Raw genomic sequence first — 14,359 nt, 5'->3', positions numbered from 1 at the left:
AGCTTCCGGTGAAGGAAGGGAAAAGCTGATAAAGCCATTTTTGTTGCTGGCAAATAGCTTGAAAGGACACAAATCAGTCAGAGCAAAGGGGTTATGGCAGATAGAGTAGAAAGGTTTGCATAAATACAGTATTATTATTGAGGAATAAGCATAAAATGTTTTTGTAGAACACAAACCCCAAGCCCTCACAGTGTGGGGAACTGCATAAATTAAAAAAAGTGTTGTTTTCCCTCAATAATTATGTATACTATTTTACTCTGCATCCCTGACGATTCCATTTCAGCCTAATTATAAATAATCTGCTGGAACATTTGATGAATGAAGAATATGTGCTACATTTCTCAAGTAAACTCTACAAATATTTTTTTAAAAGTTTGTGACTAAAGACCTTTGCATGACTTGCAAAAAACATTTAAAATTTGTTTTAAATATGCCACTTGTAAACCTAATAAAGTTGCTGTAAACATGTAATAACCAAGTAACCATTCAACTATGTTAGATATTTTCCACAGTTTGGCCTTGACTGTTTGTAACAGTCACATAAATCACAATGATAATGTTGAAAGCTTAGTGTAAGCATGCTACAGATGTTCACCATATCCATTTGTATGCTCCCATTTTTGTCATCAATTTACAAGAGAAAAGAATCTTCATAATATTGGAGACATGAAACGCCAAACTTTACAAAATCTTGTTTTTCAAATTGTCGTTGTTCGATAGACTTAAGTAAATAAGTCCTTAGGCACAGCTTATCTGCTCTGCTTAAGCAAATGCCCATTTGCTTGTGTGAAAAAGTGTGCATGCTCTTTTTGTGGGCACAGCACAAACACAGACTTGAAAAATTGACTTGTGCTATATAGGTAACATTTTAAAAAGTGGCCTTAGATTCCTCGATAACTGGGTGTCCAACTCGAGAGATGGGAGTCTGATTTTCAGAGGGTTGGAGCATTCAAACTTCTCATTAAAATCAGTGAGAGCCATGGTTGCTCAGCTACTTTGAAAATCAGGCCCTTTGTTGCATCAAGTTGAAAATCTAGAAACTAAGGCACCCAGAATCAGTGGCCACTTTGGAAAATTTGGCTGAAGATATGTGTGTTATTACAACATTCATTTAGCTCTCTAAAAAATGCTAGAATTCTATGTCAGAATTCTGTATTGGTCTCTAGAATGTATCTTTTTTTTTTCTTCCAGGTGTATTAAAGTGCAAGAAGGATAAAGCTTATGAAGAAGGTCAACTCTGCCCTAAGTGCACCAGCCCCAAACAACTGCAGAAACAAGATATTCAACACTTGAAAGATCTTTCCTGTAAGAAACCTATTATACAATCCCAATTGAAACAGAACAACAGCATTGATGAGGAGGAAGATAGGGACAGTTATGAACTTCCTATGGAGGCGTTTCAGCTATCTCCATGGAACATTACTCTTAATATGACTGATGAGCATGGGAACATAGTGAACTTAAACTGTGAAATCAAGAAACCAACAGACTCTGACAAAATTCAATGGAACCAAATCAATCCTCAGGAAATTGATATCAATGCTACAGTTTCACTCGATTTTGAATGCCCAATGAAACGAGAAAACTATGAAAAATTATGGAAACTTATAGCTTATTACAGCGAAGTGCCTGTTAAATTACAAAGAGAACTTATGCTCAGCAAAGAGTCTAAAATAAGTTATGAGTACCGGCAAGATTCAGATGATGATGCCCTTTATTACACGGGTGTCAAAGCTCAAATACTTGCAGAACCTGCCTGGGTTATGCAACCACTGATAAACATTCAATTAAATAGACACCAGAGTACAGGGAAAAAAGTGGTGCTGTCTTTTTTTACCCAGTTTTCTCAAACAATTCAGATGAAAGACATAAGGCAGCACAGACGAAGCTGGGTGATGATAGAGCAACCTCAGAACTCAAAGACAGCCCAGAGTGTTATTGAAGGCTCAGACTGTCAGCTGAGATGCAATGTGAGAGCATCAGAGAGTCCTCTCATCCAGTGGGTGTTGCCAGATGGGAGTAAGCTGATAGCTCCATTTAATCAGAAAGACAGTAGGTTTTCCATCCTCAGCAGCGGCCAGTTAATGATCAAAAAAGTGGGTTACACTGATTCTGGTTTGTACCACTGTGTTGCCCAGGTGAGAGATGATGCAGACAGAATGGCCTACAGAGTTTTAGTGCAGCCTCCAGTCATTCAGCCCACTGACTCTGATGTAATGAGGGTTGAAAAAAATGTAGGGGACCCAATAGTTTTGCCCTGCAGTGCAATTGCCATACCAGATGCACAGCTGAGCTGGATCCTTCCAAACAGCCATCTGCTTAATGATTTGTCAAACTCATCCAAAGGGTACGTGTCTCACAACGGCACGTTGTTAATTCCAAAGAGTCATGTCAGTGACAGCGGGTATTACAGGTGTGTGGCTGTCAATCAGCAGGGATCAGATCAGTTTGCTGTTAGGGTATCAGTAAATAAGATGGTATCTGACAGATCATCCAAAAGGATAAAAATGAGGAAGCGTCCAGGTTTGAAAACCTCCGGAAAAAGAAGAGGGGGGGTGATAGAAGATGAAGGGGGATCAGGAGTGGAAGTCCCAGCTGAGTCCCAGCACAAAAAGAACCATCTGAAGGACCGTGAAGCATCCATTAAACAAAAGAATGACCTCATGCCTGAGGTTCAGGTTAAAAAAAACAAGAAAGGCAGGAGAAAAGTGAAGTTATGGAAAGGTACAGATAGAACGCAGGACAGCAATGTTGCTGAAGGCCGTAGGGTATTTGAATCTCGAAGAAGAATAAATATGTCAAACAAAAAGATTAATCCACAACACTGGGCTGACATTTTGGCAAAGGTCCGTGGGAAAAATCTTCCTAAAACAACAGCAGCAGCAGGCCCTTCGTTAATGACTACATTGCCGTCACTCATGCAGAAAGCCACTACAGCTCCTTCTCCTATGGCCAGTCCCCCCCAGAAGCCTTCTCTAGAGAATGCAGCCAATGGGGAAGAGTCTTCTGCAGATGTATCACACTTGGGTGAGGACAAGATCTTCTCAGTCACTGTTTCCCCCACCGTTATAGCACAAGATTTTAGCCCAGATCAAACAACTTCTGCTCAACCCACATTAATGAGCACAGAAACTGAGCCCTCCATAGAACGCCAGTCTTTAGGAACACCTGGAAGTATATACACTGTAGAACCATCCTTTGTGTGGTCTATGTACCTTACTCCAATCTCTCCAACTTTACACTCACATCACTCATATGATCAGCAGCATGCTGATGTAAAGACTGATTATTCACCAGTAGCAGAAGAAAGCATTAACACTGTCACTGAAGATCCACTAGATGAACAAACAAACACCTTGCCCAATATTCAAAGCAGTTTTCACACAGTGGAAAATGCAGCTACAACAACACTGTATAGCACAGAGGAATCTTCCGCTTCTGCTGAGCTACCAGGGCATGCTACTGTCCTTGCAGAACCTCAGACTGTTGTAAATCTCCCTACCACCTTGGAGACAGATGTACAGCACAATGAAGTAGATGCGGATTCCATAAATTCCTCACCTTCTCAGGGTGATAAGATCAGCTATATAGATTTAATAGCCACTACTACTATTTCTTCTTCTGCTTCTCCATTTAAGGATTTTGTTACTAGAGAGAGCAATGTCGTAAAGCATCAGCACAGGGAGGTACCTACAGATCAGACTAAAATTACAGACATTGACTTAAGCACAATGTTTCAAGTTTTCACATCAGTTAATGAGACCAACAAGGATATAGAGACTCAGATAAGAGTGTCTAGTAGCATCTATGGGAGCTCTGAAGGAGCTGCACATGAAGATATGCCTGTTCCAAAATCAGACTCCACATTCACTCTGGCAAGTACCATTGCTCCTCTTAAAAAAACAGAATCAATAACAACTGCTGTTTCATTTGGCAACCTGACCACTATGGCCGAGGTTACAACTCCCTCTAGAAAGACTACTACCTCTAACACACTGCTTACCCAGCATCCCAGAAGAAGACCTTATGGGAGAAGGAGATTAAGACCAAACAGATTTCGACAAAGACCAAAACCTATTCCTTCTCCTGCTTTTACCACAGAGGAGATGCTTGTTATTCAAAAAACACCTAAAATAGAAGGTGCTACTAGAAGTTCTCCTGGATCTGTTGTTGATGGTGATTGTAAAACTGATGCTAAAATACAAATTAAGAAACATAATCATTTAGAGATGATTTCTTCATTGGTTACAGAGGCAAATGTATTAGAGAGGTTGACCAAAGTCAGAGACACAGAGGCAGCTTTTTCACTTAGGCCTACTGCTTCTTTACGTGAAACAAAACATTCAACGCTTTCTAATGCTGGTGAAACCCAGGTACTTCCTGTGACTACAGTTATCACAACTGCATCATCATATGGTGGACTTAACACAGCCTCTGTTACAGAGTTACATTTGTCCCAAGAACCAGATCAGAGGACAACCGCAACGTACCATACACTAGTTAATGTGTCTGAAGAAAATGTCATTAAAACAAGTTATGAAGTTACAGATGGTAAGGCACAAAAAACAAGCAGTTCAGTCTCCACTGAGTACATTAATAGCCTGCTTAGCCCTGGTTATTCAGTGACTCCAGAATTTCGAGAAGATTCCATTCCAAAAGTTGGAGAGAATGGAATCAGCCCAAGAGTATCTCAGCCAATACCTTCCACTGTGCTGCACTCAAGTGCTCTTGTTGGCACAGTGGAAAGTTTTAAGGACCTGTCAATTTCAGATGAACTTCAGAAGCCTTCAAAATCTTTAAAAACAGCTACAGTAACCACACCACCTCAGCAAACAGAAATTGTGACTGTATCCTTTCCCTTCAGCACAACAAGATCTCAACCTTTCACACCTATAGAAACCAAGAAACCAATTATTGTTCCTGTACAAACTTGGACAAAAACAGTATCATCTTCCTGGGACAAGAAGGAAACCAACTCTCATGCATTTGATCATGATCAAATTGCTATATACACAACTGAAAAACCTGAATTTCCAGTTGCAACCATTGACTTTGTTCCATTTACAAAACCTGGTGCTCCTCCCCCATCAGTTTCAAGCACTTTACATTTGTCTATTCATTCTTCTACAAAGCAAAATACCACATTCAATCAAGTAAGATTTCCAGAGTCCAAAGGAGATGAAATTGATGGTACAACAATCACACACAGCACAAGACAAAACGTATTTTCCACATCTTATTCAAACCAAAACAGGATTAAAGCACAACACAAACAAGAGCAATTTAAAGAGACATTTGGTCTTATTAGGTCTAACAATAGTTTATTGTTAAATCCAAACTTTTCCCATCAGTCAGCTGGAATGGTACCGATCTTTAACCAGCAACCGGCTGTAGCACCTCCAAAGTATATTCCAGTGAGGGGGACAAAGAGGCCACCATATCTCATAATACAAGGATCGTTTCATCATTTTATAACTCACCAGCCCCTCCACTATACCAACAAACCAGAGATAACAGCATATGCTGCACACACAACACAGGACAGAAAAACCTATGCTCCTCAAACAGAGCCAACCACCACAACGACAGCCACTCCATTATACAGACCTATCCCACTTGCTCCAGGTAGATTTGGCAATCAGGGACGAAACAGATACAATGTTCACTCCAGAGTTTTTGGCAATAACTATATTCCCGATAACAGAGGCACAGCTGGGAGACTATCGAGTCAAGGAATCCCATATTACCCTAACCCTGGAATCTCCTTTGTCTTTAATAGAACCAGAACATTTTCACACTTAGGAGTGAATCCTAAACCAATGATGCCTAGTCCACTTCCTCCAGTAAATACAAATGAGAAGAAAGCCATCCAAGTCTCATCTGCTGGGATTACAATGCAAGGCACTGTTCTAAAGGCCACAGTTGTTCCAGTAGCTCCATTGTTCCACAACTCAAGTACCACACCACCAGCCACAACTACTTTGAAGAGCACTCTTCCATCATTCATCTCTCAAAGCATCAGACCTCAAATATCCTCTAACACTCAGTCCTTCAGAAGTGTACTTTATAATAATCAAAAAGTCCCATCTGTGCCTAAACTGGGAGGAATTATGCCAAATAATTCTGGTGTAATTCAACCTTCAACTAACTTCAGGGCACATGGTGAAAGACCTAAAATTACCACGAAAGGTCCTCAGAGCTTATCCATCCTTGCTGAAACAGATGCTGTTATCCCATGTGATGTAGTAGGAGAACCCAAGCCCTTTGTAACTTGGACAAAAGTCTCCACAGGTAAGTTAGTTAAACATTTGATCTGCCATATAGCTGTAAAAGGGGACACATACAGTAACTTCCATATTGAAACAAATATAGTAGTATTGTACAGTAATGATCCAAAACACTATATAACACTTTTATCCATGTTAATAGTTTGGACCACTAGGATATTTTAGTCTTTTTTAAGGCTACCCATTTCTGCACATGGATATGAGAAAAACCTCCACTTTCTGCTACTCTGAAATAAAAATGACTTTTAGGTCCTTTGCTAAAAGGTACTCTAAGGGCCTGATCCAAAATCAATGCTTCATTGCCCTTTGGATCAGTCTGTGAATGCACTATAATTTTTAACATTAAAAGTTACCCCCACTAAAAAATGTAAAACGCAGGAGGAGGAGGGAAATGTATCAAAAGAAAACACTTTGTCTTTAAGAGATCCAGGCATCCAAGTGTGCATGTTCTCCTAGACTGGAATTTATGCTAGAGGAGCCTAGGGGAACTGATTAGTTAGGAGAGTGCTTCAGAGTTCTTTATGTTATATGTCTAGGTATATCAGTAAAATGTTCCTGGAAATCATGTAAGAGGTTAATTGACCCCCCAAAGCATTAAGAGTATATTGTACTCTGAGAACCTTTTCCCACTGTTTTTAAGTCTTGGACTTTTTGGATGATTAGTTTGGACAACAAAAACTCCAGGGCCAAATTCTTAAACTAAAGCCACAGGAGTATATCAGAAGGCACATATCAGATTTTGCCCATATAGATCATTCTTAACTGGGGAGTCTGTTCTCCCCATTCATCTTCACTCCTAGATTCTACTTCATTATTGTTAATATGCAGTAAATAGAGACGTTTCTATAAATGTCTTTCAGTGCAATGTTGTCTGTCTTAAGAACAAACTCTCCAATTTTCTTTCTTTCGTCCTATCCTCCCAGGAGCTCTGATGACAGCAAACACAAGGATACAACGGTTTGAAGTCTTGAAAAATGGCACATTCATTATCCGAAATGTTCAACTCCAGGACCGTGGGCAGTACTTGTGCACTGCTCAGAACCTGCATGGTGTCGATAAAATGATTGTCCTGTTGACAGTGACAGCCCAGCAGCCGAAAATGCTAGTTTCTCGCTACAGAGATGCCACTATTTATTTTGGAGACACGGTAGCAATGGAATGCCAGGCCAATGGGATCCCAAGCCCACATATTTCATGGATTTTACCTGACAGGAAGATATTGCAGACAGTAACCACCACTGAGAGCAGGATAATGCTCCATGAAAATAGAACCTTGTCTATCAAGGAGGTGACGTTTTCAGACCGAGGAGTGTACAAGTGCATAGCTAGCAACACTGCAGGAGCGGACAGCATAGCCGTGAGGCTTCACATTGCGGCGTTACCCCCAATGATCCATCAGGAAAAACAGGAGAATATTTCCTTGCCCTTTGGTCACAACATTCACATTCACTGTACTGCCAAAGCAGCACCCCTCCCTAGCATCCGCTGGGTGCTCTTTGATGGCACCCAGATCCGACCCTCCCAATTTGTCAATGGGAATTTATTTGTCTTCCCCAATGGAACCCTTTACATACGGAACGTCTCCCCCAAGGACAGTGGGAGCTATGAGTGCATCGCGGCTAACATGGTGGGGGCAGCCAGGAGAACAGTTCTGCTCTATGTGACGAAGCAGTCGTCAAATGCCAAGATCACTTGGAGCTCTCCGCAGAGAACAGATGTAACCTACGGCAGCACCCTGCATCTGGACTGCAGTGCTTCTGGGGATCCCTGGCCCCGGATATTATGGAGGCTGCCTTCCAAAAGGATGATTGATTCTCTGCACAGGTAGATTGCTATTCACTGTGGCCTGCTTAAATTATTCTTCCAATGAGGCTGATGCAAAGCCCATTGAAATAAAGAGGAGTATTGTTATTGACTTGACTTGATAGGAGAAGAGTCCAAAGCAAAAGCTATTTTAAAATAATGACACTAATAAAATGGAAAAAAAATCCAATTTAAATCTATTACGGTCACACTGCCAGGGTAGTAAAGAATCAGGCAGTAAAAGATTTATGATTAGGGCCCTATCAAATTCATGGCCATGCAAAACACATCATGGACCGTGAAATCTGGTCTCCCCCCATGAAATTTGGTCTTTTGTTTGCTTTTACCTTATACCAGGGATTGGCAATCTTTGGCATGTGGCCCCTCAGGGAAATCTGCTGGCGGGCCGGGACGGTTTGTTTATCTGCAGCGTCCGCAGCTCCCACTGGCCACGTTTCACCGTTCCAGGCCAATGGGGGCTGTGGAAAGCAACAGCCAGCACATCCCTCGGCCCACGCTGCTTCCCCACAGCCCCCATTGGCCTATTAGAGGTTCAGGAAAAAATAAGTAGGACATTAAATCTAGGTACATCTTTACAAAACTGGTAATTTTTCCTGGTATTGAAAATACTATATATGGTATAATGATAGGGTTAAAAATCACTGAAAATGTCTAGTTTGGTACACATGAAGATGTATAGGCCTAGCTGAGCACCCATAACTTCGGTCAAGCTCAAAAGGAGCCGTGGATGCTCAGAACTTCTGTAAATCAGTTCATTTATATCATTACACTAATTCTTATGCTTGCACCAATACCTAGGTCTAGCTGAAAAAGAAGTATGTCATTTCAAATTTGGGGGGGTTGGAAGTTATTTTCATTTTGCTATGGAACAAAAATGAGACCTTTTTGAATTTTTTTTTGCAAAAAAAATAGAAGAGAAACCCGCCCCAGAATAGCCAGTACCCAGTGTTTGGAGCACTAACTTGGGAAGGGGGAGATTCCGGTTTGAGTCCCTGCTCCAAATCAGGTAGTACAGGAACATCCCAGGCAAGTGTCCTAACCACCAGCCTATAGAGTCTGTCTCTCTTACTCTCCTTTCCCCCTGTTGGAGCCTTTCCACTTTGTATGAATAAATAACTATTCATTGAACCAGAGAGAGAGAATGACTCTATGCAGGACACTCACATGGCAGACCCATTTCAAGCCCTGGGTGTGAATCAGGGAGAAGCGATTACATGGAGTTAGGTGTATACACTTACTTCATTTACTTCATTTTCCTGTTATGCTCTGTCTCCCCTTCCCCCCCCCCCCCCGCAGCCCCAATCAGATGAGACCCATTTTACTGTGAGCCATTATATTTTGTTTATTTGACCCATTAGACAGAAATGACCTTAGCACAATTTCAGTGCTGAAGAAATAATACTTCCTACAATTATTTATTTAAATAAGTACAGTCATTCTAGCATTAATAATGGCTTGTAACTAGACCTGTGCAAATTCAACTCTACTTAGGTTCTTATAAGAGAAATCTCTCTCTAATGCTCATGAAATCAAATCACACTACCACTATAATAATCAGTCTCACAATTTGCAATACCACTGATATGTTTTCCCCAAAACATAAATTTCCCACACAGATATGTAAAATGCCACTCAATCATTCATTGAGGTCCATAGACAGAGTGATAAGAGATATTTTGCTATTAACATGCTTTCTGCCTGACAATGCCAGATTATTTGCCAACAGCATTCCTGATTAATGAACAAGTTCATCGTGGTTTATTTCATGATGACATATTTAATATTTGGGCAGGCTGTGAGTATTATCCACAATACATTTTTATACCTTTTAGCTATAGCAACAAAATGGGATTTTGTATAGTTTGTGTAACAATAATTCTCTCCTTACCTTAGCCATCATGAGATCCATTATAAGGTGATTAATTTTGTGTACAAATATATAACTGATAAAAATTTACTCCTTGAAATTGTTCTGAAAGTTTAAAAAGGTTGTATGGGAATCCAGAGGAAGTAACACATTTTGGTTCATAATTGACTTGAGTATAGCATTCCATTCTCCCCATAGTTAGGGTATGTAGATGCATGTATATATAAATTAATGCTCAGTTTTACCATGTCTGAATATTACAGAGTATGATAGATGCACTCTACATTAAAAGAGTAATAGAATAAATCAAAAATCCTTAACTCAGTAGATGGGTAAATTTAAGTTCAGAGAAGAATTGTTTAGTTGCAACTAAACAGAATTATTTTTGTATTTTCTTTCTGGTGAAAAAATGGTTAAAATTTCTAGTACATTCTAATTACCTAGCTGTAGCAACATTGCAATTTTTAATGGGGTTTTCTGTGAGTTACAGTAAATAATAAAATAATGAAAACTGATTTTGCAGCTCATATTGCATTCTCTTTTCTTTCCCCAAATTAGCTTGGAGACCAGAATCAAGGTGTTTGGCAATGGGACTTTGGTTGTTCATGCAGTCACGGATAAGGATGCAGGAGACTATCTGTGTATGGCCCGCAATAAGATCGGAGATGACTATGTAGTTCTCAAAGTGAACGTGATGATGAGACCTGCCAAAATAGAACACAAGAATGAGAATAACCACAAGGTTATGTATGGTGGGGACTTGAAAGTTGACTGTGTAGCCACTGGTCTGCCAAACCCCGAGATCTCCTGGGGCCTCCCTGATGGCAGCATGATAAACACCTTCATGCAGTCAGACGACAGTGGAAACCGAGCAAAGAGATACGTGGTCTTTAACAATGGGACACTGTATTTCAATGATGTGGGGCTGAGAGAGGAAGGGGACTACACCTGTTATGCTGAGAACCAAATTGGGAAGGATGAGATGAGAATACGGGTCAAAGTGGTGGCTGAGCCTGCAACTATCAGAAACAAAACCTACTCTGTTATTAATGTACCCTATGGAGACGTGGTCACTGTGGCTTGTGAAGCCAAAGGCGAGCCCACCCCCAGAGTGATATGGCTCTCTCCAACCAACAGGCCCATTCCTCTCCTGTCTGACAAATATCAAGTGTATGGGGATGGCACCCTCCTCATCCAAAAGGCCCAGAGATCTGACAGCGGCAATTATACTTGTGTGGTGCGGAACAGTGCTGGGGAAGACAGGAAAATAGTCTGGATCCAAGTCAATGTTCAGCCTCCCAGAATCAATGGGCATCCCAACCCAATCACATCTGTGAGAGAGACAGCCATGAGGGAGAGCCGGAAACTTATTGACTGTAAAGCTGAAGGCATCCCAGCTCCACGGATCTTATGGGCTTTCCCAGAAGGAGTGATCCTGCCTTCTCCCTACTATGGGAACAGAATTACTGTGCACCGCAATGGCACTCTGGACATCAGGGGGGTGAGGCAGACAGACTCAGTGCAGCTAGTGTGCATCGGGCGGAACGAAGGGGGAGAGGCTAGGCTGATTGTGCAGCTCCTGGTCACAGATCATTTGGAGAAACCCACCTTCCGGGACCCGGTCAATGAAAGGATCACTGCCACGGCTGGGCACAGTATCAATCTGAACTGCTCAGTGCACGGGAACCCTGAGCCCAGCACATCTTGGATCCTTCCCAATGGCACTGAGCTGCAGAGCGGCAGCCACTTGCAGAGATTCTACCACAAGAGGGATGGGAAATTGCACATCAGTGGCCTCTCTGCAGTGGATGCTGGGACTTATCGCTGCACGGCCAGGAACCCAGGTGGCTATGCGGAGAGAGTGGTCTTCCTGAAGGTGGGTCTCAAGCCAGAAATCAGCAACCAGTACAACAACCTGGTGAGCATCATCAATGGAGAGACTTTGCAGCTCCACTGCGTCACCCAGCCGAACCCTCGGGCACACATTTCCTGGACACTGCCCAATGGGATGGTACTAGATGGCCCTCAAGCCATAGGTCGCTTCTCTCTCCTAGAGAATGGCTCGCTCACTGTGCGCAATGCTTCTGTATTTGACAGGGGCACCTACCTGTGCAAGGCAGTGACAGAGTATGGCACCTCTATTATGAATGTCCCAGTCATAGTGATAGCCTATCCACCCCGGATCACCAGTGAGCCAGCACCAGTCATCTACGCCAGGCCTGGCAATGCAGTTAAGTTGAACTGCATGGCCATTGGGATTCCAAAAGCAGAAATAACATGGGAGCTCCCAGACAAATCACATCTGACAACAGGAGCTCAGTCCCGTCTGTATGGAAACAAATTCCTTCACCCTCAGGGGTCGTTAATCATCCAGCAATCTACACAAAGGGATGCAGGCTTCTACAAATGCACTGCTAAAAATATACTGGGCAGCGATTCAAAAACAACTTATATTCACATATTCTAAAGTTCAAACAAACTCCTTTGACTAGACACAAATGCCCAGTCACTGCCAAGCAAGTGCAGCAGGAAAGTATTGTTTGTAAGCAAAGCCAGGGATACAGAGGGCACAAAAGTGGGATTTTAATTCTCATTTTCATGAGCAGTACATCACTGCTTTCATAATGACCATGATCCTGCAGCAGAAAGAGGCAACAAAAATACTTAAATGAGGGGGCTAACACAATTGTTTACATGATGTAATGTAATTTCTCATGGCATTCCATAGCACCTGAGACCTAATGTACTGTACACATACCTGTTGATATTCCAAAGCTATGCCTTGGCTTAACAAGCACTTTAAAAATACCAAAGAAGTATTAACTGTAATAAGTGAGCTACAGTGATAAAAGTGCTTTATTATTTTGTAGGAAAGACATCCGTTTTTTTATCCCCTGCAGTGCATTTCATAACCTAGCCTTATAGAATATGATTACTAACCTTTCTATTAATTCTTCTATCTGCTCTTCCAGATCAAAGATTAATTTAGCAAATAAGAGTGATCTATTTCTAATCAAGGACATTCAGACATTAGTTACTGTAATGAATGAACCTTTTCCAGCCATTAAGGATGCTCCAGTTGAATTCAATTATTATATATTTTATGTATATTTTTAAACCAGACTATGAGACTAGAAAGAACAACAATGATTTGTCTCATTTTATAAATTATTGGTCTTTACAAGACTCTGATACGTTACTGTATTTTATAATGGTAAGGTCAGTATACTGTACATTTTATAATAAAAAGTATTTTCCAACCAACTTTTTTTCATGTTTTCATGGTAATTCAGACAAATGCTAGCTGAAGACAACATAATTAATGAAGTAAAATGAGTAAATATAACAGATTGTTAGACATAATCTTCATCCTACCTAATATCATTTCTGAAACCTGGCCAGCAACCTCCCATGCGCCCCATCATGGCCGAGGGTCAAGCTATAGGCAGCCTGCCTCACTTTCCCCTCCTGGACTGTTCAAATAAAACTTCCCTTTAAGCTTTTTCTTGGTCAAAACTACCCCTCCTTGGGGACTAGGTTTATTAATTTAAAATAAAACTGCAGATAAAACTCAATCTCTAAAGTCCATTTCTAAAACCACGCAGCACAAGGTTTCTCTTCCTCCGCCCAGGCCTTCCTGCCTGAGGCCTTTGCATTCTCTCCTCTGCTTGGACAGGATCTCTTTCAGGCCCCCCTGCCTGAGGCAACTCCCCTGGTCTTAGGGTCTTCCCTGCAGGAGCCTTTCATCGCTCTCTGCAGGCTCTGCCACAGCTTCCTGAGCCAACCCCTTCACTGCAGCCACCTGCTGCCCTTTATAGGGAATTACCTGATTTAACCCCGGTGTCCTTCATTCTGTAATCAGGATTGGCTAGCATCAGACCTACACCCATTAAAGGGTGAGCTGTCCTGCTACAGTTTTCTAACAGATAACATGGAATTCCTGCTCCATATCTTTTAGATATGTTTTCATGTTCAAAGTCTTTTGCTCAGAATCAAATATGGGATTATTTAATAGTGTGATGTCCCCATTTGATTTGCCCAGATTTTGAATACCACAACCACGATTAGACTAGCAAGTAAAACGTTGACTCTGAGTTAGGAATGGAAGGATAATCCATACCGGGTCATCAGCTATGATTTTTGATTTCCTAAGGGCAGATTTGGGGAAATTCAGTGAATTTAGTTACAGAAATCAACTGAATTGAAGAGCTCAAGAGTTTAAATATGGAGGAGGCTTGGAATTTCTTCAAATCAATTATACAAAAACAATCTGAAATTTGCATCCCAAACAAGGGAATAAAATTGTAAGGAAAGGTCCCAGACCCAACTGGATGAATAATCACCTCCAAAAGATTATTAGGAGTTAACAGAGACCCTATAG

At 41.4% G+C, this 14,359-nt stretch overlaps 1 protein-coding gene across 1 annotated transcript in view; it reads left to right on the top strand.

The window, feature by feature from the left end:
- The window catches only part of LOC113405035 (matrix-remodeling-associated protein 5-like), a 33,506-nt gene extending 20,270 nt beyond the window's left edge, over positions 1 to 13,236 (top strand). The window contains exons 6-8 of the mRNA XM_026650498.2: positions 1,192 to 6,291; positions 7,211 to 8,111; positions 10,537 to 13,236. Coding sequence (XP_026506283.1) covers positions 1,192 to 6,291; positions 7,211 to 8,111; positions 10,537 to 12,445 — 7,910 coding nt within the window. The 3' untranslated portion in view covers positions 12,446 to 13,236. The remainder of the gene's footprint in view (positions 1 to 1,191; positions 6,292 to 7,210; positions 8,112 to 10,536) is intronic.
- Positions 13,237 to 14,359: the final 1,123 nt, after the last annotated feature.

This window comes from Terrapene carolina, unplaced genomic scaffold (genome assembly GCF_002925995.2).
Source record: "Terrapene carolina triunguis isolate 2854851 unplaced genomic scaffold, T_m_triunguis-2.0 Scaffold25, whole genome shotgun sequence".
Lineage (NCBI taxonomy): Eukaryota > Metazoa > Chordata > Testudines > Emydidae > Terrapene > Terrapene triunguis.
The sequence above is the reverse complement of the archived record's forward strand: the minus strand, read 5'-3'. Positions and strand labels throughout refer to the sequence as shown.